At 41.5% G+C, this 16,314-nt stretch overlaps 1 protein-coding gene across 4 annotated transcripts in view; it reads right to left on the reverse strand.

Moving 5' to 3' along the window:
• The window catches only part of ADAMTSL3 (ADAMTS like 3), a 516,054-nt gene that overhangs the window by 8,172 nt on the left and 491,568 nt on the right, over window positions 1-16,314 (reverse strand). For all 4 annotated transcript variants that reach the window (XM_056572133.1, XM_056572130.1, XM_056572132.1 and 1 more), the window contains exons 27-28: window positions 6,746-6,929; window positions 6,435-6,639 (exon numbers count right to left, since the gene is read on the reverse strand). In XM_056572133.1, the coding sequence (XP_056428108.1) occupies window positions 6,435-6,639; window positions 6,746-6,929 (389 nt within the window). The remainder of the gene's footprint in view (window positions 1-6,434; window positions 6,640-6,745; window positions 6,930-16,314) is intronic.

The raw sequence follows: 16,314 nt of genomic DNA on the forward strand, positions 1-16,314 counted from the left end.
TATATACTGTAGATAGTAATATGAAAATTTTTAAAAAGCTTCCCTATACAGTTCTTTAAAAGTATGTTGACTTAACTTAACATTGTTGACATAAAAACTTGTCTTATGCTAGACCTCTGGGGCCCTATATTTAAAGGGACATGTCACAACTTAAAGGGGTATTCTCACCCTAGACATCTTATCCCCTATCCAAAGGATAGGGAATAAGATGTCTGATCTCATGACGCCCCCTCTCATAGACTTGCATTGAGGGGACGGGCGTGACGTCATAAGGGGCCGGAGTCCTGACGTCACAGACTTATGTTCCCGTAGTCGCGACTCAGTCCCTCCAGCGCTTCCGCACAAAAAACAGGTGGGTGCCGCATGCAATACTGCGGGGGTCCCCAGCGGCGGGACCCCCGAGATCAGACATCTTATCCCCTATCCTTTGGATAGGGGATAAGATGTCTAGGGTGGGAGTACCCCTTTAAGCCCACTGGAGGATCCTCTTGTACTCTGGTGGCCAGTCCAACCTGGTGTTAATCTGATATTGATTGCCAATTCTGAGCGCAGACCATCAGTATTCTTATCTAGAAACATATTTAAAGGGGTCTTCTCATATGAGACATTTATGGCATATCCACCTGGTTGAAAAAACACTGAAATAGAGAGACACCTCTCATTGACAAATAGAATAGTAACACCTAGTTGTTTTTATTTCTACATTTCCAGAAGGAATCACAGAAGAACAGCACAATGCAAAAGTCAGCAATAAAAGATGCTTCCAAACTGGAATTTTATAAGGGAATAAGTGTACCAAAGCAGACATGTCGGGACAGCTCCTCTCAGTTGACTGAATGCCTTTATGTTTATATAATACATGGCCCTAGTAATGTGCAGCGACATTTACAAGCTTCAGAGACATGGAAACAGATTGCTTTTGGAGATGTAAAATGGTAGTTTCCCAGTGGTAGAATGTTTAATTAAAATATTCTATATTCCTAGGTTGTTGCCAGTGGAAGTGTTAGAGGCAGCTTACCCCGGTTTGGCCGACAACAGCGTCTTATTCTACTGATGACTTTTCTCACAGAGACTAATGTTTTGGTGGAGTTTAATAATTGTTATTGGTTTTCTGCACACATGTGCTGAGCTTCTGCTCTAAGCTTTGGGCTGAGTACTTTAATTATGTACAATCGTCCTCCGACAAGAGGTGCATGACAGAAGCCAAGCGCTCTTACTCATTACACTATCTCTGCCAAGGTGGGTTTAACACGGTTACACCGTGATGTTTGCTTTGGTCCGGCTCCCTCTAGAAAATGACTATAATAAAAAAAATTCTAGAATAAAACTTTTATAGAGTACATTTACACATATACAACAAGCTGAATTGCATAGTGTCTACATACTTTCAACTTTCAGCTATTTATTGGAAAACTGACACTTTCTACAAGGTGTGAATAAGCAGTATTACTGGGATGTTTTTGTTGCGGCAATACATACCAATGTGATGGATTTTAATATACCATCATTGTTCATAGGGGAAAAACAGCCAAGATGGTCAGCCAGTAAGCTGCTATATATAAAATTGGAATAGGACAAAAACCACAGAATAATGTTGCATACATGCCGCCATGGGCCTATTAGAACCCTCATGTTGTGTGAAAATAGTTGAGTGAGCTCCAGACTGGACCAGGAACAAAATGGTTGTGTGAGCTCCAGACTGGATGAGGGGGAAATCGCTGGATGTGATATATCTGGATTTTTCCAAAGCATTTGATACGGTGCCACATAAAAGATTGGTGCATAAAATGAGAAGGATTGGGCTGGGGGAGAATGTGTGTAAGTGGGTAAGTAACTGGCTCATTGATAGGAAACAGAGGGTAGTTATTAATGGTACTTATTCTGATTGGGTGACTGTTACTAGTGGGGTACCACAGGGCTCAGTCTTGGGTCCTGTTCTATTTAATATATTCATTAATGACCTTGTAGAGGGATTGAATAGTAAAGTAGCAATCTTTGCACATGATACTAAACTCTGTAAAGCGGTAAACACTATAGAGGACAGTGCACTGTTACAAATGGATCTGGACAGGGGACAAGTCCGGGGGAAAAAAGTTAAAGAGCTCACCCATGATTTCCATTCAAGGGCTAGTCCCACTAATAGGAATGGTGTTCCTGCTGTGGAAAAAGTGCAGGAACTCAGTTCCCACACGTTCCTGCAGGACTTGACCCCTGGATCTAGATAGGTTGGAGGTTTGGGCTGGGATGTGGCACATGAGGTTCAACCCTGATAAATGTAAGGTAATGCATATGGGGAAGAAAAATCCAGGCTGGGGTTATGTATTAAATGGGAGCACACTTGGGACGACTGACATGGAAAAGGACTTGGGAGTCTTAGTTAACAGTAAATTTTGTTGTAGTGACCGGTGTCGGGCAGCTGCTGCCAAGGCAAATAAAATCATGGGGTGCATCAATAGGGGCATAGATGCCCACGACAAGGAAATAATTCTACCACTATACAAATCACTAGTCAGACCACACAAAGAATAATGTGTACAGTACTGGGCACCAGTGTACAAGAAAGATATAGTGGAGCTGGAGAGGGTTCAAAGACAGGCAACCAGGGTAATACAGGGAATGGGAGGACTACAGTACCCAGAAATATTATCAGAATTAGGGTTATTTAGTTTAGAAAAAAGAAGGCTTAGGGGAGACCTAATAACTATGTATAAATATATCAGGGGAGCGTACAGAGATCTCTCCCATGATCTATTTATACCCAGGACTGTATCTATAACAAGGGGGCATCCTCTACATCTAGAGGAAAGAAGGTTTCTACACCAGCACAGATGGGGATTCTTTACTGTAAGAGCAGCGAGACTGTGGAACTCTCTGCCTGAGGAGGTGGTCATGGTTAACTCTGTAACATTACAGTTTATGTATACTAGATTTATAGGGACAAAAGATTGATCCAGGGATTCTGACTGCCATATTGGAGTAGGGAAGGAATTTTTACCTCTAGTATGAGGTTTTTTTTGCATTCCTCTGGATCAACTCAGTAGGGACTCATTAGGGTTATAGGTTGAACTTGATCGACTTTTTTCAACTTTATGAACTATGTTACTATGATAGTTAGAATATTTGGAGTTTTCAGATTTTATTCTAGTAAGGCTGTGTTCATGCTGCATTTGTAACATAAGTTTTGTGTGTAGGTCAAGAAAGCTTGCAACTTATATGCTAAATGTGTCTAAGGCTTTCACTGTCAAGTGAGAGTCAAAAGAGTGTATTTTTGTCTCCAAAAGTCAAGCATAAAAAGAGCAGCCGACACTGCTAGCTCACCTAAGTATTCCACTCTTGGACAATGCTCAGGTGAAAAACACGTGTGATTAGAGGTGGTGCTCTATTGATTCAAATACAATGGTACTCACCGAGCTTCAAGTCTTCAAACTTTATTGCAAGAAGGTGCAGTGAAAAACGTTATCTTGTAATAAAGTCTGAAGACTTGAAACCCGGCAAGTGCCATTGTATTTCTATCTACAACTGTTTTTATCTCTGGCTGGCATATGTCAGTATACCACAAGAATGAAGGATTGAATAGCATAGACTACACACAGGAACGAGAGCCTTAAAAAAATAAAATAAAGAAAGGGTCCATTAAATGGATATTATCTAAGCCTGAGGCTTAAAAAGGTTGTCCAGGGGTGGTAGGGGGTAGTCAGGGAGGCCTGCATGCAGCATTCCTCTTTCTGAGCCATAGCTTGACTGTCAGGCCCAGGAAATACCAAGGTCAAGTGTGTGACACTGCCGAATTGCTGGCTGAGGCGGGACATCATCAGCGGCAGTGTCACACACTAGACCCGGGCCCAACACGTCAGGATTCTGCTCAAGAAGACTGTTCGCTGTTGGGCCCAAAGCAGGACACCGGAGACATCGCTGGAGCGCATCTGTCACAAACATCCAATGTGGTAACTGTTTATTTATGGACACAATAACTGGAGCTTCCTGAGGCAGAGATGTACAGTAGGAACCTCCTTCTCCTTCTAGGCTCCTAGCAGAGTGGGGGTGCTGCTGAATGCACAGACATCTAACACATAATGCATTTGCATTATTAATGTGAGTCATGTCGCTGCAGGGAGCTCAGGAAGAGGAGGAAAGGTGGCACTCTACATAGCTGACCCACCCATATTACCTGAAGATGCTCCAAAGATGTAATGGTACAGATATAGTCATACATGGATTGCCAATAATATATATATATATATATATATATATATATATATACCATGTATATAGAGACAGACACTTATATTGAATAATTGCATCATTATAGCTTCCCTGGGGCTTTACTTCTGGGAACAGCAAGGTAACCCACTGTATACCTATACAGTAAGATACGTTGCATCCTTCAATTGGAGGTATACCTCAGAAGTCTCCCTGATGTATACCCCAACAAAAGACAAAATACAATATAAACCCAGGCTAAGGGCCAATTTCACACTTTTCCTAAAATCATACTCGTCAGAAAACCTAATATACAGAGATCTTGAGGATTCCTCTGATAAACGACACCTTTATAACAAACATGGTGTCATGGATGATCTATGTGACTTTTGTAGCTTAAAGGGGTACTCCCCTGGAAAACCTTTTTTTTTTTTTTTAAATCAACTGGTGCCAGAAATTTGAAGAGATTTGTAAATTACTTTCATAAAAAAAATCTTAATCCTTCCATTACTTATCAGCTACTGTATGTGTGGTGACTGGGTGGTGCAAGTAATACTGTAGGGTATGTTGGTATTAACCCTATGTTGTCGTGACGCCAGGATGCAGTTTCCTTAGGGTAATGGTCCTACCACCAACCGTCCCAGAAACGGTAGGGAGAAATAATTGAATATCCACAGCAGATATTGATGAAAACCGGAATAAACTTTACTGCATATTTTATGCAACTGCAAGTAACAGAACAGTCTTTAGGAGACGACCATGGTTCTTCACAGGTTTGCTGGGACTTCTAAGTACAATGAGCTTTGATTTGCTAGCCACTGTGCTACTGGTTTGAAGATAATTGAGTTGCAGTAGTCACACAGGATTTTAGTAGTTTTGAGCTGGATAACTCACGGTTTAGTGGCTGCGGAAGATAAGGCTTCAGGCCTAGCTTGAATTGATGATTTGTGCTGAGATGTGCTTTTCTTAAGTGCCAGGAACAAGAGACTAAGAGAGTGAATTTAGTGGCAGCAGCCCCTTATATATTAAGGGGGTGGGACAAAGCTCATTGGATAGCCAAACCTATCAGTCCTGACCTCTGGAACTCTGGGTATATCACATGACCCAAAGGTCCTTAAACCATAGCATAACATAAACCAAAGGCACGTGACCGCCAAGGTCCTATACAGAGGTATTCTAGATTAATTAAATATATAAATATATAGATTACATTTTACAATATTAAGAGGTGACTAGGGGTTAGCCCTTCAGGAGAGCCCATTAGCATGGAGGGACTCTGGCTGAGGGGACTCCAGACACAAGGGACAAGACCAGGTCCTGTACCGGGACACCACATATGATCCACAGGAAGTTCTTTTCTTTCTGAATCTCCTTTCTGTCTGACCACAGTGCTCTCTGCTGACACCTCTGTCCATGTCAGGAACTGTCCAGAACAGGATCGGTTTGCTATCATAATTTGCTCCTACTCTTGGCAGTTCCTGACATGGATAGAGGTGTCAGTAGAGAGCACTGTGGTCAGAAAGGAAATTCAAAAAGAAAAGAACTTCCTGTGGATCATACACCAGTTGATAAGTACTGGAAGGATTAAGATTTTTTAATAGATGTAATTAACAAATCTGTTTAACTTTCTGGCACCAGGACGAAGGTATCGCCGAAACGATCGTTGGGGTGGCGTCACTCCTGCTTGAGCCTGCTGCTGCATTGTTTTCTATAGTTTCTTGGTATGTATGCTGGTTTTCAGACATGATTATGCACTCTATGGAAGCTGTAATAGCCCCTAATATGCACCTTACATTTGTCTACCAGTGATGCACTCTATATATATTTGTGTCAATGTATTATGCGCAAGCAGGTAGTGTCGCCCCTTTTGTCTAGTCTCCCCCAGTAGTTGTAATCCTCCCCTTCCCCCATGTTTTATGAAACTACATGTTTTTAACACAATCAATAAAATTATATATTTTATATTCTACCCAAATGACTCACCAGTTGATTTAGAAAAGAAAAGTTTTCCACTGGAGTACCCCTTAAAAAAAATGTTTGCTTATTTAAAATTAACCTCAAGCACCCAAGTTAAAATTCTCTAACAGTCCCCCCCACCCACCATGTGCCTTTTATAATACTGGAGTTTTCATATGTAGCAATGGAGCCTTCGAGAATTCAAGTCACTTAGGCCTGGGTGTGACCACTACCTTCTATAGCTATTCCCCTGCATACTCAACTAAAGTCATATTTACCTGTCCCCATGCTTGAGGAATCCAGTTTGCACAAGAATCAACAGAACATGGCTTCCGTGCTGCTGGTCGGTCAGTGAATCCACAAGAATTTAAAGGAAGTCCCTTCACACGGCCATCTGACGTGATCTGCTGGCAAGTGACTAGTCTCTGCTGGTATCCAGTGCCACAGGAGGCAGAGCATTCAGACCAAGCACCAGTTGCCCATCTAGGATATAAAACACTTCTATTACTGTAAACAACAGAGGGAAAATATATAGATTTGTATGTCTCTCATTTCTCTTTTATAAGATATAGCAGGCACAATGACTTACCTTGGGGGACAGTCTTGTATGTTACATGGCTGAGAACTGGCCAGTAATGGTTCAAGATGTTCACACATGGAACTGTTCACCCTCTGTCTTTCCCCATTGATACAATGTTGTGTTTGGAATTGCAATCCCATGTGTCCACAAGTTGCCGAGCAAGGAGCCCATTCACCATATTCCAGCCTGTAGACTGTGGAAAACAAAATATTCCTAATTTGAATACATATTATTTTTCACAAATGATAAATGTCACAATATGTGAAGCTCTACTCTACATAATAACCTGTAAGTTCTTTATGGGTGGACAGCAGGAACTATAAGCATAGTACAGGCTGTTATTCATAATATGCTACAGAAACATACCATTCAGATCAGTTTAAGGCCCTATTTTCACACGGCCCAATTATTTGTTGAAGAGGCCTTCCTGTGTAAAAGAGCCAGCTATCAGCCAACAAATGAGAAATTGCTTACTTGTCGGCTGATCAGATTTTTATGTGGCCATTTAAATATCATTATCAGCCACACAACCCTGTGTGAACAGATGAAATATAGGGCTGCATGAACAATCCAGCAATTGTTCAGTGGCTCAGGCTGCAAGTGATCGAGCTGTGCAAAGGCTCATAAAAGAGCACCGATCAATGAGATCCAAGGCTGCCAAGGCTTAAAATGCCACTGGATGGCACTCCTCTCCCCTCCAGGGTGCGACAGAGTGCAGATGGGGAGAGGAGAGGCGTGCCATCCAGTGGCCTTTAAGGCCTTGGCACCGCCCATCTGACTTTTAGTCTGTAATATATAAACTTGCTTTTTGCTGTTTCTACAGCAGGGGCTTGTTATTAGTACGCTTGTTATTAGTGCCCTAAATCCTCTCTTACATTGTGTGGGGTTTGCTATGGTTAAAGCGCATACCGTGCACTAGGGATTTACAAGCATATTCTAGGCATATATTTATAGTTACACTCAGCTTCTTTATACTTCAGCTTTATAAGCCCTCTTTATAAGCCCTTGGAGGAGTCAGGCCGATAGTCAGGGAAGCGGAGCCCTAGACCTGCTCTGCTCTGGGCCACATTGCCTCTTTCTTTCTATGTCGTGTGGTTGATTGACAGGCAGGGAACACATTCAACAGAGCTACACAGGGCTGCTGCAGGCAGGCTGGCCCTGCCTGTCAATCAACTACGAGATGTAGGCAGGAAGAGGCAGTGTGGCCCGAAGCAGAGCAAACTCAAGGCACCGCCTCTCCGACTGTCGGCCTAACTTCCCCAAGGGCTTATAAAGCTTAAATTTGTATAAAGAATGAGTATAAAGAAGCCGAGCATAACTATAAATATATGCCTAGAATATTCTTGTGAAGCCCAAGTGCACGGTGTGCATATCCTTGTGACAGTTGCTCTCTTATATTCAATTTTAAAACCCCAAATCTACAAACTGAAGCTTTATACACATATTATAATCAGTGTACATCCTGTTATCCTGTTTTCCTTCTAAGCTAGGCTGGTTTAATATCAGTGTAATGAAATAGCATTTTTGCATTAGTATTACCGCTACAAGTTGTGGCCTGAGCGGAGATCTACAGGCCTGATCTGACAGCATAGTGTCAGATAGTGTTACTAGACCTGCAGCTGGGCTGGGATTTGTGGTAGTTATACAGATGCAAAAATGTGTATTGATTTTGCCCAACCACAGTAACACCACCTTAGGGTTAATGAGGCCTAAGTTGAGTTCAATTGAAGTTGGAGTAGCTTGGGTTGCAAAATGAATGATACAATTCAAAAGTACCTAAAGTACCAGTTAAAGGCAATCTGACAGCACCATCACCTGAACAAACCTGTTTCTACAAGGTAATAGTGCGGGTGATGTTGATTGTAATGAAGATTTCCTTTTTAAAATCTCTTGTGTTGGGGTAAAAAGTATTTAGTCAGCCACCAATTGTGCAAGTTGTCCCACTTATAAAGATGAGAGAGGCCTGTAATTTTCATCATAGGTATACCTCAACTATGAGACATAATGAGAAAAAAAATATCCATAAAATCACATTGTCTGTCTGATTTTTAAATAATTTATTTGCAAATTACGGTGGAAAATAAGTATTTGGTCACCTACAAACAAGCAAGATTTCTGGCTCTCAGACCTGTAACTGCTTCTTTAAAGGGTAGCTCCCACCATCCTATTTTTTTTTTTTGCTAGCCCATTAAAACTACGGCACTAGCCCGTCACCCTGTGGTGTCAAAATGATCACAAGAACGGTGAGCAAAAAATCCAGAACCACACGGGGGGACCTAGTGAATGACCTGCAGAGAGCTGGGACCAAAGTAACAAAGGCTACCATCAGTAACACACTACGCCGCCAGGGACTCAAATCATGCAGTGCCAGACGTGTCCCCCTGCTTAAGCCAGTACATGCCCAGGCCTGTCTGAAGTTTGCTAGAGAGCATTTGGATGATCCAGAAGAGGATTGGGAGAATGTCATATGGTCAGATGAAACCAAATTAGAACTTTTTGGTAAAAACTCAACTGGTCGTGTTTGGAGGAGAAAGAATGCTGAATTGCATCCAAAGAACACCATACCTACCGTGAAGCATGGACGTGAAAACATCATGCTTTGGGGCTGTTTTTCAGCAAAGGGACCAGTACAACTGATTCGTGTAAAGGAAAGAATGAGTGGTGCTATGTGAGATTTTGAGTGCAAACCTCCTTCCATCAGCAAGGGCATTGAAGATGAAACGTGGCTGGGTCTTTCATTATGACAATGATCCCAAACACTCTGCCCGGGCAACAAAGGAGTGGCTTCGTAAGAAGCATTTCAAGGTCCTGGAGTGGCCTAACCAGTCTCCAGATCTCAACCCCGTAGAAAACCTTTGGAGGAAGTGTTGCACAGCGACAGCCCCAAAACATCACTGCTCTAGAGGAGATCTGCATGGAGGAATGGGCCAAAATACCAGCAATGGTGTGTGAAAACTTGTAAAGACTTACAGAAAACATTTGACCTCTGTCATTGCCAACATAGGATATATAACAAAGTACTGAGATGAACTTTTGTTATTGACCAAATACTTATTTTCCACCATTACTTGCAAATAAATTCTTTAAAAATCAGACAATGTGATTTTATGGATTTTTTTTTATCATTATGTCTCTCATAGTTGAGGTATACGTATGATGAAAATTACAGGCCTCTCTCATCTTTTTAAGTGGGAGAACTTGGGCAATTGGTGGCTGACTAAATACTTTTTTGCCCCACTGTATATAGAAAAATACAATAATCACCAAAAAAAGATGGCTCTAAAATCTATTACCTATGGCTACCATAATAATCACCACCAAAAAATAGGCCACAAGATAACAATAAATATGGTACACATTATCAATTCACCTTGATTAGACATATATATTAAAAATACACGCAATGTTACAATGGGTAATAGGCAAAGCAGAAATCAGAATAGAAAAAATGGGGGTATACTCGAGAGTAGTGTACATATGTACTAGGGGACACAGATGTAATCATTTGGATAACATAGTGCATATCACAGAGGAAGACTGCATAGCAAGCTTTTTATACTTGTTTGCTTGCTTTATGCAGTCTTCCTCTGTGATATGCACTTGTTATCCATGATTACATCTCTGTCCCCAAGTACATATGTACATTACTCTCGAGTACACCCCCATTTTTTCTATTCTGATTTCTGCTTTGCCTATTACCCATTTTAACAATGTGTATTTTCAATATATATCTAATCAAGTTGAATTGATAATGTGTACCATATTTATTGTTAACTTGTGGCCTATTTTTTGGTGGTGATAGAAAAATGCAAATAGCAAATGATCTTCTTGGTTACTGGGGGTCTCCCCGGCATCTTGGTGCACTGTTTGGCCCACCTGGCTTGATCCTGTAATACAATTCCCTTTATTAATATTCATCTTCTTATCTCCAGCCCGTCATTGATACATGCAGTGTCGGCGTCATCATGGACAGCCCCAGACCACAAGCATGTATGTGCCGCTTCCCCGAGATCACAGCACGCATTGGCAATGTGCTGGAGAGAAGACTATAAATATTTATGACCCCCAGTATTATGGGGACCAGCCGGGTGGGAAGAACAGTGCACTAAGGGCCTGGGAACGTCCCCCAGTGCTCCGAGAAGATCCTTTGTTTTAGATTTTTCTATATATCCTTGGATTGTGCTGCAGTTTTGATAAAGGGAAACTGTGTTACAATCAGCATCACCTGCAATAAATTGTTTACAATCTCAACATATACCGTATTTTTTGACCTATAGGACGCACCGGCATATAAAACGCACCCAATTTTTAAGGTGCAAAATCTAGAAAAAAAAGATTCTGAACCCAACAGTGATCTTCAACCTGCGGACCTCCAGATGTTGCAAAACTACAACTCCCAGCATGCCCTGGGAGTTGTTGTTTTGCAACATCTGGAGGTCCGCAGGTTGAAGACCACTGGATAGGGGGTAATACTCACGTGTCCCCGCCACTCCGGACTCGTCACCACAGACCTGGATGTCGCTCCATCGCTTTCGCCGCGTCCCCGTGGTGTCCCCAATGCTCTTGACGTCTTCTTCCCCGGGATCCACGCTCTCCGTCGCCGTCATCGCGTCGCCGTCATCATGTCGCTACGCACGCCGCTCCTTTTGGATGACAGGACAGCGTGCGCGACGGCGTCGAAGGAGAGCGCCGGCCCTGCAGGGGATTCTGGCACGGAGCAGACATCGAGGAGGCAGGTAAGGTCCCTCCCGGTGTCCTGTAAGCTGTTCGGGACGCCGCGGTGGCCCCGAACAGCCCGACTGAGCAGCCGGGTTAGTGTCACTTTCCCTTCAGACGCGGCGGTCAGCTTTGATCGCCGCATCTGAAGGGTTAATACAGGGCATCACCGGTGATGTCCTGTATTAGCCGCGGGTCCCGGCCATTGATGGCCGCAGGGAACGCCGCGATAGGTGTGTATTCGCCATATAAGACGCACCAAGAAAAAGTGCGTCTTATACGGCGAAAAATACAGTAGTTAACTCATTTAAAAGGGCTTGAAATCAAGAAGTTGTATATATAAGACACCATAGTGCACGGTCACCATGGATACCATCTACCATGCAGGTTACAGCTGGCCCTAATTGTATGTCTATCCTTTTTCTGATGCTTGAATATGAAGTAGTGCAGAATTTTTATGAGACTGTAGGAAAATCCAGATTTTTCTGCAAAAACCAGCAACAAATGATAGCTCCCAGCTGTATCCACAGCCCATTACTGCAAGTCATCGAGACATTCTTAATTCATTGTTTTCACTATTTTCTTTTCTTTACGCATTTTTTTCTATTTTCTTACTAATTATTCCAGGTTATTTCTGCATTTAAGAATTTGCATGAATCATGCTGATAGTGTTTTAGCAAGAAACATATGGAAGGCAAAATATGTTGGCAGTTTATTGCTGATGGAAACAGGTCTATCCAGGCTGCAGTTAAAACTCTGGCCATGAAAACTGCAAAACCAAACTGCACGAGAGGTGTTTGTAGTTGGAAGCTTTGTTCTCTGATGGAGGCGGCGTGAACTGTTTTTCTCATAGGATAATTTACTACAATTTGAAGTCCTACTCTAGCGTGTGCTGACTCAAACTATCTGTACAAGGCCAACTAAAACTACATAGAATAAAAAAAAAAAATGTCTCATTATATTAAAGGGTATCTCTCATCAAAAAAACTTTTGATATATTATAGATTAATGTATGCAGAATAACTTTACAATTGCATGTTATTAAAAAATATGCTTCTTTCTATTTAATTTTCCACTTTGAAGAAATGACCACTAGGGGTCTCCCTACCAGTCATGGCAGCAAGCATTTCAGACTCATGCTGGAGTCCTAAACACTACAAGCTGCCAGTCTGCTTTGTTCACAAAGGAGAACACTCAGAGCTGCCAGCCTGCTTTGTTCACAGCCTGTTTGGCTGTGAACAAAGCAGGCTGGCAGCTCTGAGTGGTTAGGACTCCAGCATGAGTCAGAAATGCTTGCTGACAGGACTGATGGGGAAAAATACAATAGAAAGAAGCATATTTTTTATTAACATGCTATTGGAAGGTTATTCAACATTCATTAATCTAAAATATATCAAAAGTTTATTTGATGAGATGTACCCTTTAAACTATATAGAATTAGACCATCTTCAGACAAGCCTAATGTGGCCGCATTTTTGCACCAGTACTAGGGCCACAAGTCCTGGACCAACTGGGAGTTTCATGACCTGAACTGAAAGAATCATATAGGACTGTGTTGTGTTTTTACACATTCTAGAAGAGAAATCCTTGAATAACATGACCAAACACATGTACTGCAACAGTCTATTCTGTGGAATAAAATTATGTAAAGCACATTGCTTGTCATGTATTTATTTTTTCTGTTGCAGTTTGCCCAAGAGATTTGTGGTACTAGTTGGTCTGATACTATGAGAATTGTATCCTGTGTATCAGAGCTGCTGGTTTATGCTGGAGGTATAGCTTGGGGTAGAGCACTTTACTATAAACCAAGTGGTCCTTAAAAGGAGTATTCCAGGAAAAAACTTTTTTTTTTTAAATATCAACTGGCTCCATAAAGTTAAACAGATTTGTAAATTACTTCTATTCAAAAATCTTAATCCTTTCAATAATTATCAGCTGCTGAAGTTGAGTTGTGGTTTTCTGTCTGGCAACAGTGCTCTCTGCTGACATCTCTGCTTGTCTCGGGAACTGCACAGAGTAGAAGAGGTTTGCTATGGGGATTTGCTTCTAAAATGGGCGGTTCCTGAGACAGGTGTCATCAGAGAGCACTTAGACAGAAAAGAACAACTCAACTTCAGCAGCTCATAAGTACTGAAAGGATTAAGATTTTTAATAGAAGTAATTTACAAATCTGTTTAACTTTCTGGAGCCAGTTGATATATAAAGTTTTTTTCCTGGATAACCTCTTTAATTCAGATCAGTGTGCCCACTCCACTTCTTATGTAGTCAGCCATATGTTTATATTCATCTGAAAAGGTGATGTAATGAGCTGCTTTGCATATTCCCCTACCCAGAATGCCCGCGGAGTGCTTAATGGCCTTCTGAAGCTCCGTTACACCAGGAGTGGTGGCCTCGCCCTGAGGTAAATACTCACCCCCTTTAGCTACTCTCAGGCCTCTTACCCCAGCCAAGCCAGATCACCCTGCTCTGTACTGACGAGTGGCAAAAACCACGAAACAGCTGTCTGCAGATGGGTAGAAACTTCCCTTTTGGGGAGTAGTCTGGCTTGGCATAAAATCCCGATCAGCTTTTTATATTCCTTAACAGGAGCTAAGCTGATACCAGGGAACATTACCTGAAAAGGTGATGTAATGAGCTGCTTTGCATATTCCCCTATTCATCTGATATATATATATATATATATATATATATATTTTTTTTTTTTATAATAGGGAGAAAACAGCACAACTGAAAATGGAAAAATAATATTAGAAGTGCACGCAGATTCTGGAACCCTTGCCTGGTTAGAGGCTCTTTAGTTAATACAGTAAAAAGGATCTTTCCACAGCACGCAATGTCCATACAAAAGTTTGTTTTTATAAAATAAAAATAAAAAAGTGCCAAATCACAGCATCGCTTGCTGTGATTTGGCACTTGTTTTTTTTTTTTTTTTGGATGCAATAAAAACACACTTTTGTATAAACTTCATGTGCTGCGGAAAGATCCTTTTCTGCTATATATATATATATATATATATATATATACACACACAATACAGACCAAAAGTTTGGACACACCTTCTCATTCAAAGAGTTTTCTTTATTTTCATGACTATGAAAATTGTAAATTCACACTGAAGGCATCAAAACTATGAATTAACACATGTGGAATTATAGACAAAAAAGTGTGAAACAACTGAAAATATGTCATATTCTAGGTGGAAAGTGTCCCCAAGTGCAGTCACAAAAAACATCAAGAGCTACAAAGAAACTGGCTCAAAGAGCACCCCAGGATAGGAAGACCAAGAGTCACCTCTGCTGCGGAGGATAAGTTCATCCCAGTCATCAGCCTCAGAAATCGCAGGTTAACAGCAGCTCAGATTAGAGACCAGGTCAATGCCACACAGAGTTCTAGCAGCAGATACATCTCTAGAACAACTGTTAAGAGGAGACTGTGTGAATCAGGCCTTCATGGTAGAATATCTGCTAGGAAACCACTGCTAAGGACAGGCAACAAGCAGAAGAGACTTGTTTGGGCTAAAGAACACAAGAAATGGACATTGGACCAATGGAAATCTGTGCTTTGGTCTGATGAGACCAAATTTGAGATCTTTGGTTCCAACCACCGTGTCTTTGTGCGACGCAGAAAAGGTGAACGGATGGACTCTACATGCCTGGTTCCCACCGTGAAGCATGGAGGAGGAGGTGTGATGGTGTGGTGGGGGGGCTTTGCTGGTTACACTGTTGGGGATTTATTCAAAATTGAAGGCATACTGAACCAGCATGGCTACCACAGCATCTTGCAGCGGCATGCTATTTCATCCGGTTTGCGTTTAGTTGGACCATCATTTATTTTTCAACAGGACAATGACCCCAAACACACCTCCAGGCTGTGTAAGGGCAATTTGACCAAGAAGGAGAGTGATGGGGTGCTGCGCCAGATGACCTGGCCTCCACAGTCACCAGACCTGAACCCAATGAAGGCAAAAGTGACAACAAGTGCTAAGCATCTCTGGGAACTCCTTCAAGACTGTTGGAAGACCATTTCAGGTGACTACCTCTTGAAGCTCATCAAGAGAATGCCAAGAGTGTGCAAAGCCGTAATCAAAGCAAAAGGTGGCTACTTTGAAAAACCTAGAATATGACATATTTTCAGTTGTTTCACACTTTTTTGTTATGTCTATAATTCCACATGTGTTAGTTCATAATTTTGATGCCTTCAGTGTGAATCTACAATTTTCATAGTCATGAAAATAAAGAAAACTCTTTGAATGAGAAGGTGTGTCCAAACGTTTAGTCTGTACTGTATATATATATAGATAGATTATATTGTACATATTTTGTGTGCGTACCCTCTCTCTCACTATATATATACAAATTGAAGAGATCAGTGCAGCACTCAAAAATGGTGAAAAAGGTGGATAGTGTTTATTCCATTAACCAACACATGTGATGGTTGATGGAATAAACACTATCCACCTTTTTCCCCATTTTGGAGTGCTGCAGTGATCTCTTCAATTTGTATATCTTATCCGGAACCCTGCAACCGAGGAATTCAGCTCTGACTTGCACCCAGCCGCATTGTATAATTGGAGTGCTGCTACCTTCTTCTTTTTTTGTATATATATATATATATATATATATATATATATATATATATATATATCATGTCCATTGCCAGGTGGGCACAGCAAGGGCTGCTGTGATGTCCCAGTACAGGACATGGTCCTGCACTACAATTAGAAAAATTGAAATGAACCCCGGCACTCGCTTATCTTCGTATAATGCTGAATCTTTATTGCGCAATAAAGATAAGTGAGTGCCGGGATTCATTTATATTTTTCTATCATTTTTCCTCGTGCACCACGCTGGTCCATGTGCAGC

The sequence above is a fragment of the Hyla sarda genome, chromosome 4 (genome assembly GCF_029499605.1).
Source record: "Hyla sarda isolate aHylSar1 chromosome 4, aHylSar1.hap1, whole genome shotgun sequence".
NCBI lineage: Eukaryota > Metazoa > Chordata > Amphibia > Anura > Hylidae > Hyla > Hyla sarda.